Genomic DNA, 13189 nt, shown 5'->3' on the forward strand with positions numbered 1-13189 from the left:
GGATTTTCATTCCAGGATCCTAAACATTTAGTGAAACAAGCTTTTTGTTTCATTTTCAGGGCATGTGTGTTGTTTGTACATATGTTTAATGCATTTGCTTAGTGCTTTGCATAAGATGTCCATATCAGTGTTTACTATTAGTCTTGAATGTTCCAGTAGTTTTACAACCCAGTGAGGTGATGGTGTTGAGGGGTTACTATAGGCCAAGCAAAATTACTATTCTACAGTTATACAAAGGCGATTGTTCTGCAGTGAAATTCTGCAGAACAAATCCTGCTGACGTTACACTCATGAGCTCAGCAAAATTAAGGGATCTAATAAGCGCATATTGATTGGGAGGATTATGGAGCGCTTTAGGAAATTCTAAATTAGGTCCGCTGGTAACAACGGCAAGTCTATAAAATGAACAAATTATATATTAGACTTATATTAAATTAAAACATTTATATTCATGCTGTGAATGGGAAAAGATAAACAGCGCTCATGTAAGACTCCCTGTCAATGTGTTACTGTTGCCGACATACCATTCCTGGGCGGGGATAGGGGACCTTTCCCTGGAAGGGCACCCACTGGTAGTTTGGTCCCTCTTTGTGAGCAAAGGGCCCCAGGAAGGCCCTCCGGATGTCATTCATGGAGTAGACACACACAGCCGAGCCTTTAAATACACTGCTGCTGGAGCACAGAGGGAGTGGGGTCAGATACATCAAAACACACATACTACCTGCACCGCACACAAAGAGAATGGACTCTGACCTGGAAGTAGAGAAGACCGTATAGACCAACGGGTTCTTTCTGTCCCGCGTCTGCAGCAGGAACACATCGCCTGAGGAAGGACACACACACACTCACGCAGGTCAGGTGGTGGCAGTCCACAGGTCAAAGGTTAAGAAGAATATAAACAAAGCCCTATGGCCGTGTCTAACAGCTTTAAAGACACATTTAACTGATACCTGAGGGTCATGGCATGGAACTAGAGTGTCTGCCACTCCAAGTAGGAACTAGTGAGGTGATTATAACACATAGGTCCTCCCGGAAGGGTAGGAGCACGTCCAACGCTGTATTTTGTTTTTTGAAAGCACTTTACCTCTGGTATAATACTCAAAATATAAATGATCAGATACACTTATTAGTAAAGGGTTAGTGATATACAGTATTTATGTATTTGTAAATCATTATTTTTTGTGTAACCTTGATATGACATATGACATACAGTATGTATAATGCAAAGTTTCTCCTGTCCACAGTCCAAGAAAATTAGCCTCAATCTGGTCCAGTGGAAAGATATAATTGCTTTTTTGACATACGGAGACCCGCTAGCAAATGCTCTGGCTTTGGATAAGGCCACAATGCATTACCAGTTAATCTCCCACTCATGCTTTCTCTAGATCTACAGGAATGTGTGGCTGAATCCTAATTTACAGTTGAGGTCTCAACTCCTTGAATTTATTATGCTTTCATTGAATTTCTCTTTCTGTGAACTTAAGAATGTGCTTGTGGACAAAGCAAGGTTGGAAAAAAAAACTCCATCTTCATTGTTTTTCCAACTTTAGAAAACTTTGAGGAACTCTGCTAAATACTCTGAATTGATGATGTTGGAAGTAGAACTGAACCTAAGATAGTTTTGCTGGTACCTAATAATAATAATAGTAATAGTACTGTAGGGTGCCTTCAACCTTACAAAGGATTATTGGAGAACCATCACTTTAAATATACTGTAGTAAACTATGACCCACATTAGACCTTCACTTGACATGTTTTTTCCTCAAACTGTCTCGATGAGTATCTGCTCCGCTCAGTATGTACACAGGCAACTCACGTAGTTCATCAAAGTATGTGTCACTGCCGTCGGCGCCCGGTACCGAGCAGATCAGACGGGTCTTGAGGAACGTGGTCCATTTGTTCACCAGACTCCGCTGACCACCCATGTCATTCTGATGGATAGAAGAGTGAGAGTCAAGGAACAGGAATCGCGTTCGTGACGTGCACCACGTGACCTCATTTAGTGTGAGCCCCACCCTGCACAGCTGCCCAATGCGCGAGTATGTAGACTTTCCGAGGCCTTGGGCTTCAACCGCCGTCTCCCGGAAGAAAAAGAATATCTTGTCATCGTCGGGGTTCTCACTTTCTGGGACCCAAAAGGAGCCGACGAACTTTGGTTCTAAAGGCAATGAGCAATGTACCATGTTAGTTATTTAGATTTAAAACCTGTTGTGATGACTATGCATGGATCAGCACCAACACACCGTTGAGCCAGCGCGAGTCGTGCTGCTCCGTGCGGATAGAGGGCCGTTTCCCCAGGCTCCGAAAGATGGTGAAGTCCCGCCCCATCAAGTCTGTGGCCACGCCTGCATATAGCTCATCACCTAGGCACAAGATATCAGTCATTGATTCCTCAATTATAAGCTTGAATTGATCTAAGATATAAGCAAATGGACAGATCCATGTTTTAATGATGTGCTTTGGAGGACAAAGGGTTTGCGTTGATGTTGTTGGATGTAGTTACCGATGAGCACAGAGGCAGGGTTGTGCCGAGGATCATAGGGACTCTTTCCTTTGCCGTCCTCCACCTTAGAGGGGTCAATCCTGAACACGTGGTCCTGGTGGTGAGAGGATGAAGAGAAGTGGATATGGGGCGTGAATACAGTTTGTTGACAGTAGGTTTGAGTTGAGGTAATGTTTCCAAACCAGAACCTTGAGCTAAACATGGTTTTGTCTGTTCCTTCATTCATGTTCTTAAGTGCATCAGACCAGAATTGGCCCTAAGTCAAAGTCTGGCTGTTATCCCAGTCTTTCTGAGCATGAACGTACAAAATCAGCTGTCAACATTAATCTTTTCATACCAGTAAAACGTGTGTTATCAAGTTCGCCTGCCACTGTACCTGAGTCTATTTACTACAGTGCACTACATCAGATCAAACGGCGTGTCGGTTTGGTTCGTCTCTTTCTCACCTCCATCCGGTGTCCCACCTCTACGAAGGCGCAGGTGGGGTGGAAGGCCCCGGTTCCACAGGCGTACAGGTGCGTGCGATTGTAGTGATGCACGATCTTCACGTAGTTCACGCAGTCGGACTGAAAGACAAGCACCCAGGGTGAGCACAACAAACAGTCCAAGTTCTGCCTCTATGCTTTCAAGGCTTTCCCTTTAAAATAAACTGTGTTTTCAGCGTAATATTAGTGTAATGTTAGATCTACTCCACTTCACCAAGGGATACAAAACCATATGGGTTCAAAAGGGTTCAAGTAGGGTAATATCGCTGCAAAACAAGGTTGAGCAGCACAACATGGCAGCTCTTTTTCCTGGTCAGTGATGTACATTCCACACATAGCTCTTCTCCGCTTGTTTGCCCGTGACAACACTGTCAAGCCCTCATTTCCACCTCCGAGGCACTGTTGTGACAGTCTTTGTGTGCTGGCTGCACACGGACATTCCTGCGTGCAAAAGGAATGTTTGTGTACTGTATGTGCGCGAGCCGCTGTGCGAGAGCGCGAGCCGCTATAAAAACCGGCCAACCTCATCTGAAGCAGCTGTGAAACAGGAACCGGTGAGAATTCGTAGCTACAGCACATGAAGACAGTTTAATACGTTAATTCAAGGCAGAGGTTTGTTTTATATTTAAGCAGTATTCTGCTTTTATTATATTGTGTGTCTGAGAGATAGTGATCAAGAATAGTGTGTGAATTTGACACCCTGTATTAGGGAAATTGTCCTTGGCAGTTTACTATAAGTTACACAGATGACCCTAACCATTAGATACAGTACATAATTTATTAATGTGAAGAAGCTCCACGTGGATTTTCCTGGTTTGAAACAGTTCTTTCTTTTAATAAACATTATTCTAAGGGGTTTCTGATTACAGACCTGCAGACTGGCAGTGCTCGTTTGTCCCAGTAGAGTAAATGCACAGGTTCTCATATTTCATTATGACAATCTCTGCTCCTCCTTTTTTATCATTCCCTAAATCAACAATGGTCAGCGGCAGTTATTTCACCACACACACGTCTGTCCATCTCGGGCTCAGGTTACACTTCTCTGGAGCACAGAATTCATACATACTGTACTGTACACCAACAGGAAGCATGTAACAGTCAGAGAGCAGATCACAGCACCAGGCTCTTTATAATAAAGGTCTGTTTATTTTCTATTAAGCATTGTCTAAACAGAACCACTCAACCAATATAAAGCTAATAATCTAATCCCACATTTGTAAACTCACACACGGTAACTAATGGAACAACCCCTCCTCTCCTCGCTGTCTGCTGGTCCCTGGACAGCTCAGAAACATCTGTCTGTTGATCAAGTTTCAAACATGAAGGACTCCCGGGATACGCTGGAGGTTCATAAAGGCGGGGCTGACATATTGAACAAGCACCCGTGTGTGTGGTAATTTATCAGTTTGTCTATGATATTGCAATAGTTTTAGTATTTCACCGTGGCAAACCAAAAGAGTGGCAGTGGCTTTAGTGGGTTATGATAAGACAGAATGGTGCCAGTTTGCAGTCAGTCTTGTTCCTCAGGATTCCCAGTGTACATGCCTGAAGCTAGACCTCCTCTTCAGTCTAATCCCATTGTGTTTAAAGCCCTTGTGTGCGTTTGTGTGTTTGTGGCAGAGGGCAGAGGAAGGTGAGGGAGTCAGCGGAGCTGTGGCTTGACAAAGTCAATTCTTTGATGTGACAAAAGAGAAGAAAGCAGGAGAGAAAGAAATGTTGGGAAGAGAAAAGCCACTTGAAAGTCCCTGAAAATATTAGAAAGGAAGGAGGAGACGGAGGGAGGTGAGTTACGCCTGCAATCACATTTCCTCAGTTTGAATGTGGGAGTTGGAGGGTTCAGTGGTTGACCTTTGACCTACTACTGACTCATTAGGTAAAACAGTGAGCACTCAGGCTGTGACCTCAGCCGAAGCTTTACGCCTTAGATTTGCATCTTACAAAGCTGAACTGTTGGGTGATTTTTTTTCTCTTTTTATACTTTGCATTTGAGAGATGTTTAACCTGACCTACCTACAGTGTTCATTACTTTCCGCTTTCCACCATGAACAGATTTCAAATGACTGCTATCCAATACTTGGTAGAGTTGAAAGAGTCCAGCTGTGTGTAATTTATTATGAAGCTTTAGTTCGGCCATGCTCATTTCCTGCTTTATATTCCCCTTTATCATTGTCAGAGCCTCAGCAGTCCAGTATTTGTTTAATAAGTTAATGGCCATAAGACTCAATACATGGAGGGATGCTGCACAGAAAACAAGCACAGGATACAGTGTTGTAGCCTCCAATCACTTCTATTGACAAGCGCAGGGTCCCAGCGTAGTTGTCTCTACTGGATTTCTGAGCGTCTACAGCTACAGTTGGTTTGAGAGGACCCTCAGATTCCTATTTCATTCATGTGTTGGATTCTTCACTGGTTGTCATTTGTGTTTGTGCCATTATTACAATCAACAGTGTCTGTCAGAAACGTCTGTGAGCGGCTCTGTCTGCAGCTTAGTGCCACTGTCTTACTGTATTAGTGTGTGTGTGTGTGTGTGTTTGTGTGTGTGTGTGTGTTACACTGTAGCTTGTTTTCTTGTGGTCTGTGTGTGAGTAGTGTTACCACAGATTTGTGTTGTGTTCAAGCATCACTTCACGCTGACCAGTTCCCTTGTATTTGTTAAGCCTCCCTGATCTTATTGCATCAGAAATGATTAATATATTGTTTTATGCCCAACATTTTATTATAGGTAAAGATAAATTGGCACACTGATTGAGGACTTAGAGTTGAGCAGCTGTAAACAATAAGACAAATTCAGTGTCCCAAAAGTCAAACTGAGAGGAACAAAGCAGAGAACGACAGAAGGGATGCAGTGGGAGAGCAAGAGCAACATGTTGGCTCTTTCCTATGGAGAAACAGGCTTCTCTGTAATTGGGGTCAATGGTGTGAGGTCACCTCTGTTCTCAGTGTGTGGGTGAGAGTTCACCCAAATAATAAAAGTCTGACGGAAGAACAGAGGAGCACAAAGGATTAAAAAAACATCGCACCACTCCCAGGTCTACACACACACACACACACACACACACACACACACACACACACACACACACACACACACACACACACACACACACACACACAGAGTCAGACAGACTCCTGGTCAGGTGAAACTTGAGCCTGGAGCTTTGTATGAATAGAGCTGGTTGTCTGTCTGCTCCAGCTGTGTTCTCATACTGATTAATGGTTTGTTTTGTTCACAAAGACGCACACACTCGGTACATGTGTATTCCTGAACTCATCCAGTGTACGTCTGCCTGTGTCACTGCTGTGTGAGTTAGCCAGGTTAGTTAGCCGCTGCAGGCCGGGTTGGGCGGGGTGAATGCTGGGTGGTCTACGGGCTCTTGGTGGCGTCTCTGCTCAGACTCCATCCACAGACAGAACAGCACATTTAGACCCATAATCATCACGTGCAGTATTTGTCTGACATATTTCTGGAAAGCACAAGTTTCACAAATAGCAAATCTTGAATAAAGTTGACTTTGAAGCTAAGTCAGAAACATGGCAGGATGAACACGCTGCTTGTCCAGCTGGCTCCTCCTGCTTAGACCTTCACTCTTAGAATCTCTTCTTGTAAAATGATTATGACACTGTGATTTATTCTTGATATAGTAGTGGCCCTTTCTCACTGATGTGTAGAGATAGAGATAAAAAGAGGAACGCGTTGAACAATGAATTACTCCAACGTAACAGCTTTCAGCTTAATGGCAGAGCCTTAGATTTATCAGTTTGATGTTGTCTGTATTTGATGTAAATCTACATCTATATTTAGATGTAGATTTCTATCTGTCATTACCTTTAATCTTTATCCTTGTTATCATTGTATACAGTAGTACTTGCACTGTTCACTGGAACCGAACCATAGAGCGCTTGCTCAGTATTGCAGATGTTTTAGTGAGCTGTAAAACCGATTTACAGATTCACCACCAGAAGCTACTCAGTTAATTCATCTTTCAACTTAAAGAAAGTTTGTCTTTTTACGTTGAGTTTTTCGTCCTGGCACATTTTAGTCTGAAAGTGGTTAAAAACTGAATTTAGGAAATGATCTCACCAGGGCAGGTCCAAATGAGGGAGGGAGTGCTGCACCTAGTCCTACATGCTATTTGTTTAAATGAGTTTTGTAATGACTCCCATGGCTCCTGTGGATCACACAGGATCATTGTGTTGAACAGGACTGGACACTTCACCTCCTCCGGCAGCAGCTTCCCTGTTCTTTTGCTGTGCTCTCAGTACATTGTATGCTGTGAGTCTGGCCTTTTGGTTATTACCTAATGTTTTAGCCCGAACTACTAATTACTTAAATTAAAGGCACAAAGAAGAACAACGTTACTGTAAGATAAATAATAAAACATTGTGAAATGAGATGACAGGAACCTTTGACTAAGACAAAACAAGTCAGTTCCTCGCATGACTAGTGGGGAGAATCATCATTCCGGCTTTAACCACACACTCTGTGGAAACAGTGGTGACATTGTGTAACAGTATCCCAACAATATCAATAAGACAGCGGGCACAACCTTGTCAATAATTCTGTTGGCCTAGTGCATGCTGGAATTGTGCACTGCTTGGTCAGCATCACGCCATTCAGATGATTACTCATCATTTAGCCTCAATTTAAAGCACAAAGATGCTAATCAATAATCTGTGTCTGAGGCAGAGAGACGGTGAGCAACGGTGAAGCAGCAACGGTATTAATTAGGATGTTAATAGGATGAGGGAGAACTTACAGTGATGTCCTTTCCAGCCCAGTTACACTCCTCCCTCCAGTCAACAGGCGCAGGCCAGTAGATCTGAAACACACTCAAAGTGAGCGAGCGAAGCCGCGGACCAAGACTCTGGTCGTGGACTTCAACCCTTTGTTCTGACCGACCTTGTGCTCCTGCTTGGCAATGTTGTCCAGCGACAGCGACAGCAGGAAGTTCTTGGCCCCGACAAACAGACGGCCCCGTTCCTCGTCCAGCAGCAGCGCCCCGAAGCAGCAGGAGCGCTCCAGCTCGAAGCGCCGCACTCCGTGGAACTGCTGCAACTCTGCACAGACGCACATGCGCTCAGTCACACGGCGACAGTCACAGATGAGACTGGACGTATCTCATTGTGTTCCACATAGGAGGAAAAGTGTTTGACTTTGTGTCTTGAGTCCAGTGGACTCTCTGTCAGTAATGGCACTGTGCTGGTTGCAGTGGAAAAAGTGACTTGGTTCTCGGCGTTTCCGAAATGAGCAGTATCAAATTCTGAGAGAAGAGCGGCCAGGAAAATTCAGCCTGTGTTTGTAAACTTAAACTATGCTACTCAACCCGAGCCATTGAAAAAAAAAAGGGCTTTTGGCGTATGAAGCTGTAGAAATAAAGGGACTGAATCCTCCCCTGCTGCCAGGAGCCAATAAAACGACCAAGGCTCTTTTTTTAGACAATGCCTTTATTAGTCTGCCATTGTCCTAATGTGAACTTCATTAAGACGCCACCCAACAGCTGCCTGCATGACATCAGGGACTTCACTGCCTCTGCTTTACATTATTGCACTTTCAGCAGTGCATCTCTTTAGGACCTCAAACCTAATAATAGTCAGTCTGACGTAGTTAGCACTTCATGGGTCAACAAGAACCTTTAACCTTCTCCTCCTGCACTCGGCATAGGCTGAAGCAGCGCTCTGCGTGCCTCAGCCGGACAGACGGCCTTCAACGAGCCTCATGCCCTCCATGTGTTCGTACAAGCTATAATTGCTGGATTTGGCTTGGAGCAGCCTTCCTACAATGCTCAAGATGAAACACAAGAACTTGCCTGTGTCTGCGAATCACAGCAACCACAAATTACATCGGGCCACTGTTTGAAAAGCATGACTGCAAATCTCATGCAACGGAGAAAGTGTGCGTGTGCACGTAAACTATGTTCAAGGAGTCCGAATCAGAGAGTTTATTGTCATTATACATACGCACTTACCTTTGTATGACAGCTTCATGCGCGGGGAGGAAGATAAAGAGGGTGTGGAGGAAGACGAGGGTGGCGAGGAAGAGCGGGCCACAGCGCTGGAGGAAGCGTGAGCGGCAGCCAGGCCCAGTAGGAACAGGGAGCTGCAGGTGATCATCGTGGCCAGACCCATCATCATCATGGTCATCATTTTTAATAAAACTGATTAGTTCACTGTAGGTCAATATCTTGGGATCCTGGAATCGACTCCTACGTTGTGTGAATCCAGGAGCAACTCAAACTCACGAGCCCACAGCAAACGTGTCCCCTTGCTTCTTTAGGCAGGTCTCAGTCTTTTACACTCCTTTTAATAGGATCTAAGGTAGGTCGATGCTCTGCAGATTCAATAGGCCGACTGAGCACTGGTCCGATGAGGGATCACCTATCGCATCCGAGATGGGACAAAACTGGCACGCATGGGCGTCGAGTCCTGAAAAAACAAAGCACAGCCGGAAGGAAGGGGGTTCAGAAGTGGACATTAGAAGCAAACGTGCACTTGTGTGCGCGCGCACCCAGACACACAAACATGAGCGATAAATTTAGCAGGCGGCAGATTGATGCTCCTGCCAGTCGGCGTCAATGCCAGCCTCAATTATGGCAACAGCACTGTAATCTCTTTACGTTGTAGAAAGACTTGAGGGCAGCATTCAAAGCACGGCTGTGAAGACTGTATGTGAGAAATGGCAAACTAAGCACAAATCCTTCTGTCTGTGGCACTGCCAGCTCCGAGAGGCTCCCTCTCTCGCTCGCTCGCTCTCTCTCTCTGCTCCACACACTCGTATACGGTAGCCAACACACCGGAATCCGATGCCACCAGATGTGATCCCTTCGCTGAGGCAGCGGACTAATGGGCCGACAGCAGCGTCGGTGCTGAAAACAAAGCCAGTTATGAGTCGGTCACAAAGCAGAGGACTCGTGGCTTTTCATGAGATCGCAGATTATCAGATAACAAAATCCAAAGGGTCACAGGCGGTTTTCTCCAATCCTGCTTCCACATGCGTCTTAACAGGATGTGAAGATATTTAAAATTAAAGGGGACAAATTTGTTCTTGTTTCAGAAAACTCCCCAATAACTCCAAAGTCTGGACTGTGCCACAGCAGTAATGAGGTCACCAGTTTATAAGCCCACACGTATATGAGCGCTACACACTCCTCTCTCTCTCTCTCTCTCTGAGCACTTTGGACTTTGTGGTCTGCAGTCACAATAAAGTCTTTCATTAGGAGCAGCCTCCTTTATGATGTTACACCTCATGTTTGGCGCTGCGTCAGAAACAAGCAGACAGTCTGCTTTTTTCACTTCTAGTCACTTGTTTCTTTCCTTTCTAACGGTTGCTTCCTCTTCATGTGTTCCTCCCTGAAATGCTCCCTTGTCTCTGCGAGTGAAGTCCAGTGCACCCAGTGTGTACATTAAGTACACACTGGGTGCACTGGACAGAAGGTAGCTACAGTAGGTTGTCAAGAGCTGATCTCGAAATGATGAATCTTCGTGGATAATCGTCTTCAGAGGAAGACGCCATATAAGGGCGAGGACCATGATGCACTGGTGCCATTATTCCAAATCAGCTTGAAAAGCACTTGAACAATTGCAAAGTCACACAGTTGGTCATCAGTAACCAGACTCCGGCTGACCTCCCATCTCACTCACCACTGTTATTGCAGCTTGTCAAAACTTTTACATTTTGGACTTTGGTATTGGTGGGAGCGCCAGTAATCACTCCCAAGCACCCACATGCAGATTGAAATGCACAGACATGAGAGCACACACACAAACTGCGCTCACACGGACCCCGTCCACGCTGTTGGCACAGAGTTTTATGAATAATGGAGCTATTGAGGCGTGGGGACAGAAGAGCTCCCATAAGCTCACAGCTCCAAGGCCACAACACAACAGAGTGGAGCTGAACAGGAACACAAACTCCCACATACCCTGCAGTATGGAAAAGCACACACACAATGGACAAACGCACACAGACGGGCCTTGAACCGCACACAAGCAGCAGCCATCCACTGCCACAGTCCACTGTGTCAGACGCATAAAGACGTGTTGTATGTGGATGCTGGCATGTCGAGTTCAGGTGTGGAGCAGAAAACGCTCCTTTATGGGGACGACGTGTCCATAAAATGTGTTTGTGAGGCGGAAACAAAGGACAACAGTGTGCGTGCGTGACGTCGTGCGTTGTGCTGCGACGCTGCAGTATTTCAGAGAGGAGGACGTCCGTGCTCTCGTCAGCTGCAGCTCCGGAACACAAACAAAAACACAGGACTCACGTCACCGTCCTGAGGAGTGACAGGGACAACAGCGAAGCCCTTCCACCCCCGCTGACCGCTATAACAGGAAGGAGCTGCTGGGTGTGTGTGTTTAATAGACGTCTGATTCAGGGCTTCGTCCTCATCTTCCTCAAACCTGGACAATCTCACACGTTTGCATCTACGAGCTTGTGCGACTCAGGACTCGGGCTTCGCGAACACACAGCAACACACGAACTCCCTGCGCGCTCCATAATGCATCTTAATAAAAAAGCCACTGGAGCTGCTGACACTTGCATTCAGTTCAGCTTCAATAGACACAGCGGCCGCATGCCAAGAGGGACTGGATTAAAAATAAAGACAGAGAGAAAGGGATTCTTTGAGGTGGGGGCACGGTGTCCTGTCAAAAAAGAGCCTAAATAGAGAGAGGGGAACAAAGCAGCTCGCCCCCTTTCAGACTAAGGTTATAGTGTAATCCTACAGTTCAGCATGCAATAATGAATGAATTAACAGCAGCACTTTAACCTGTAGCCCTTCACTATCACAGGGTAAATAAGAAAACAAGAGGCAAGAGAGGGAGCTTTCGGCTTTAGAGGACTTTGGAGAGGTCAGTACAAGGAGAGACAAAAGGGGGGCAAGAAAGCAATGAGGAATAAAGGTATTAAAGGGAAAAGGGGGCAAGAGGAGTGTGTCAGAGGAGGAGAGAGAGAAAGGAAGCCTCACAGAAAGCAGTGAGAATGCAAGAATTGATACAGTATGTTGATAACTGGTTTCAAGGTAAAAAGCTCCAGTGCTGTAATTGAGACAGGAAGAGGGACTTCACACCAACCCCAGCAGCTCGCCTGCACCCGCACACTGTCCCACTGGAAAGTCAAGGCTGGAGGGAGGGAGGGAGGGAGGGCGACCAAAACGAGGGCGATAAGCAGAAAGGAGCCATTTGTTTGCCCGAAGGGAGAAAAAGAGTTTCTCTGGCCTGTGACCAACAAGTCTAAGCCTCCCCGCGATGGAGAGACGAAAGGAGGGAGGGATGGATGGATGAAGAGGAAGAATGAGGCGGGGGAGGAGGGGTGAGGAGGGGGGGAGGACGCCGGCGCTTTCTAGAGCAAAGTGACAGCAGGTGACCGGTGGCTTCTGCACCCGTGTGTCTGGTGGAGGGAGGAAGTGGAAGGTTAGAAAATGACCCAGAAGCACTTTGTTCTGTCCCCTTCTGAAACTTTTGTTATCACTTATTTGCCCTTGTTGTGCTGTAATCGGCCTCCTTTTTTTAATTCCACCATCCAAAGTTTGACCTATAGCAGAAAACTGCCATTCAACACACAGGGAACTGTATCTGTTTTCAGATCAGCAGTTGTTACTGCAGGGACACAGTGGTAAAAAGTTTGCACAACCTCCGCGGTGGCTTCTGATGTGACTGGGCTGAACCACCAAAGAATGAGGAGCGGTGCCTCATTTCCCCTGAAAACTTGGAAGAGAAGCAAGCGCTGATAAAGACAGACCACCAAAGGAGGCAAAGACCTCAGCTTAAAGGAGAAAATACAGCAGCAAAGGATACTGTTGGATTATTACTGTTGTAGGTCCTTCTGATACAGGCACAGGACAGTAAGAACCTTAGATTTAGACAAGGAAGTCCACTATTATGTTCATACTGCATGACGCAGTCTAGTTCTGAATGTCAGGCACAAGTTGAAGCCAGGGGGACTTCGATTTAGAGGATTTAAGTGTAAAAACAAAATGAGACGATCCGAAGCAGAGACGCTGGAGAGACAGCGAGTGAATGGAGGTGCCAGACAGGCTACAGCACTCGGCTGGTCGCTGGTACCGAGCCATCTGGCCCTGAATATGGAATGGAAAGTTTCCCAGAATGCAACCTGATTCTAACGTGTTCAGGGTCGACGTACTGTTTTGTTGTTGTTTTTATTTATTATTAATCATTATGTAATTTTAAGGGCTTTCTCGAGGAT

The 13189-nt window shown here is 45.7% G+C and overlaps 1 protein-coding gene across 3 annotated transcripts in view; it reads right to left on the reverse strand.

The window, feature by feature from the left end:
* The window catches only part of sema3b (sema domain, immunoglobulin domain (Ig), short basic domain, secreted, (semaphorin) 3B), a 46120-nt gene that overhangs the window by 5321 nt on the left and 27610 nt on the right, over nt 1-13189 (reverse strand). For all 3 annotated transcript variants that reach the window (XM_029156720.3, XM_029156721.3, XM_029156722.3), the window contains 10 exons: nt 8955-9411; nt 7889-8046; nt 7746-7808; nt 2950-3069; nt 2504-2597; nt 2244-2363; nt 2016-2158; nt 1817-1931; nt 754-823; nt 525-669 (listed from right to left, as the gene is read on the reverse strand). In XM_029156720.3, the coding sequence (XP_029012553.1) occupies nt 525-669; nt 754-823; nt 1817-1931; nt 2016-2158; nt 2244-2363; nt 2504-2597; nt 2950-3069; nt 7746-7808; nt 7889-8046; nt 8955-9132 (1206 nt within the window). In that variant the 5' untranslated portion in view covers nt 9133-9411. The remainder of the gene's footprint in view (nt 1-524; nt 670-753; nt 824-1816; nt 1932-2015; nt 2159-2243; nt 2364-2503; nt 2598-2949; nt 3070-7745; nt 7809-7888; nt 8047-8954; nt 9412-13189) is intronic.

This window comes from Betta splendens, chromosome 7 (genome assembly GCF_900634795.4).
Source record: "Betta splendens chromosome 7, fBetSpl5.4, whole genome shotgun sequence".
NCBI lineage: Eukaryota > Metazoa > Chordata > Actinopteri > Anabantiformes > Osphronemidae > Betta > Betta splendens.